The sequence below is a fragment of the Penaeus monodon genome, chromosome 23 (genome assembly GCF_015228065.2).
Source record: "Penaeus monodon isolate SGIC_2016 chromosome 23, NSTDA_Pmon_1, whole genome shotgun sequence".
Lineage (NCBI taxonomy): Eukaryota > Metazoa > Arthropoda > Malacostraca > Decapoda > Penaeidae > Penaeus > Penaeus monodon.
The window spans coordinates 30581242-30582338 of NC_051408.1; the positions used below are offsets into that span (position 1 = coordinate 30581242).

The following is a 1097-nucleotide window of genomic DNA, read 5'->3' on the forward strand; positions in this document are numbered from 1 at the left end:
GCTGAGGACGGAGGCGAGGAGAGCGAGGAGAGAGATGAGTAGTAGTGGGAGGAGAGAGAGGAGAGATGCGCGTGGGAGAGGGAGGAGAGGGCCGAGGCCGTGGAGAGGGAGGGGGGCAGGAAGGAAGGGGCCGCCCCGGGGGACCGCTGGCTGAGGGCCGCCACCGCTTGCCTGTAATAAGCCTCCAGACCTGCGGGAGAGCGCGGGAGTTAGCATGTGGACGAAGGATTGACACCGACAATAATTGAATGTCAGCCATCAAATCAATTATGCACGAAGTGAACTTTCTTAAAGCAATCCTCTTAACGGACATATTCACCATTTTCTTGACAGTATGAATATCGAATCCAAGAGTCCGTGAAAACGAGAAGCTGATGTGAATGCACTTATGATAATTCAATAAAACATTTTAAATGACGGTTAAGGAACGTAGAATTATCTGCCTTTAAATCGAACACTTCACCGTCTCTTCCCTCTCAATGCGGATATCTCACCTGTAGGCAGCGTGGGCGTGAGAGGAGTGAGAGCGGGCGTGGACGGCCAGATATGCTGCCCGTAGAGGCGCTGTAGGGCGGCATAGTTCCCGGCTTCCGTGAGCAGCTCGAGACCCACGGCCGTCTGACGCTTCCACTTGGTCCTGCGGGAAAGAGAGAGCGGGGTTAGCATAGCTGACTTCAGAGCGGAATGAGAGGCTGGTGGACTAAAACAATTACACGAAAAATGAGGTGCTTCGTAGAGCTAAGGTCTACAGGAGTTGGAGTAACTGATAATTCTTTACTACACAATTTTCTTCGTTCTATCAGAGAAAGGTAAATAGACGACGATTCAAGAAAAGACGTATTTTGTAGTTGTCAAACAAACGACGAAGCTCGGTCGTTTTTGGACATTCTTGATTACTCAAAAGACATCGATTTCCTGCAAAAAATACAATGCTTTGTGACGAAAATCCAATTCTCACAGAAATGGATCTGTGAAATTACTTTAGAGAAATCTCACTATCTGTTGTTGAATCATAAAGCTGTTCATTGAATATCTGATGCATTTTGGATTTCTAAATGAGCAAACGAATCTTAACACAGTTCTCCATTTTTTTCTTA

The 1097-nt window shown here is 47.0% G+C and overlaps 1 protein-coding gene across 1 annotated transcript in view; it reads right to left on the minus strand.

Annotated features, from left to right (window-relative positions):
- Nucleotides 1-1097, minus strand: part of LOC119588204 (homeobox protein B-H2-like) — a 38982-nt gene that overhangs the window by 270 nt on the left and 37615 nt on the right. Inside the window, exons 2-3 of the mRNA XM_037936905.1 lie at nt 495-637; nt 132-190 (exon numbers count right to left, since the gene is read on the minus strand). Of these exons, the coding sequence (XP_037792833.1) occupies nt 132-190; nt 495-637 (202 nt within the window). The remainder of the gene's footprint in view (nt 1-131; nt 191-494; nt 638-1097) is intronic.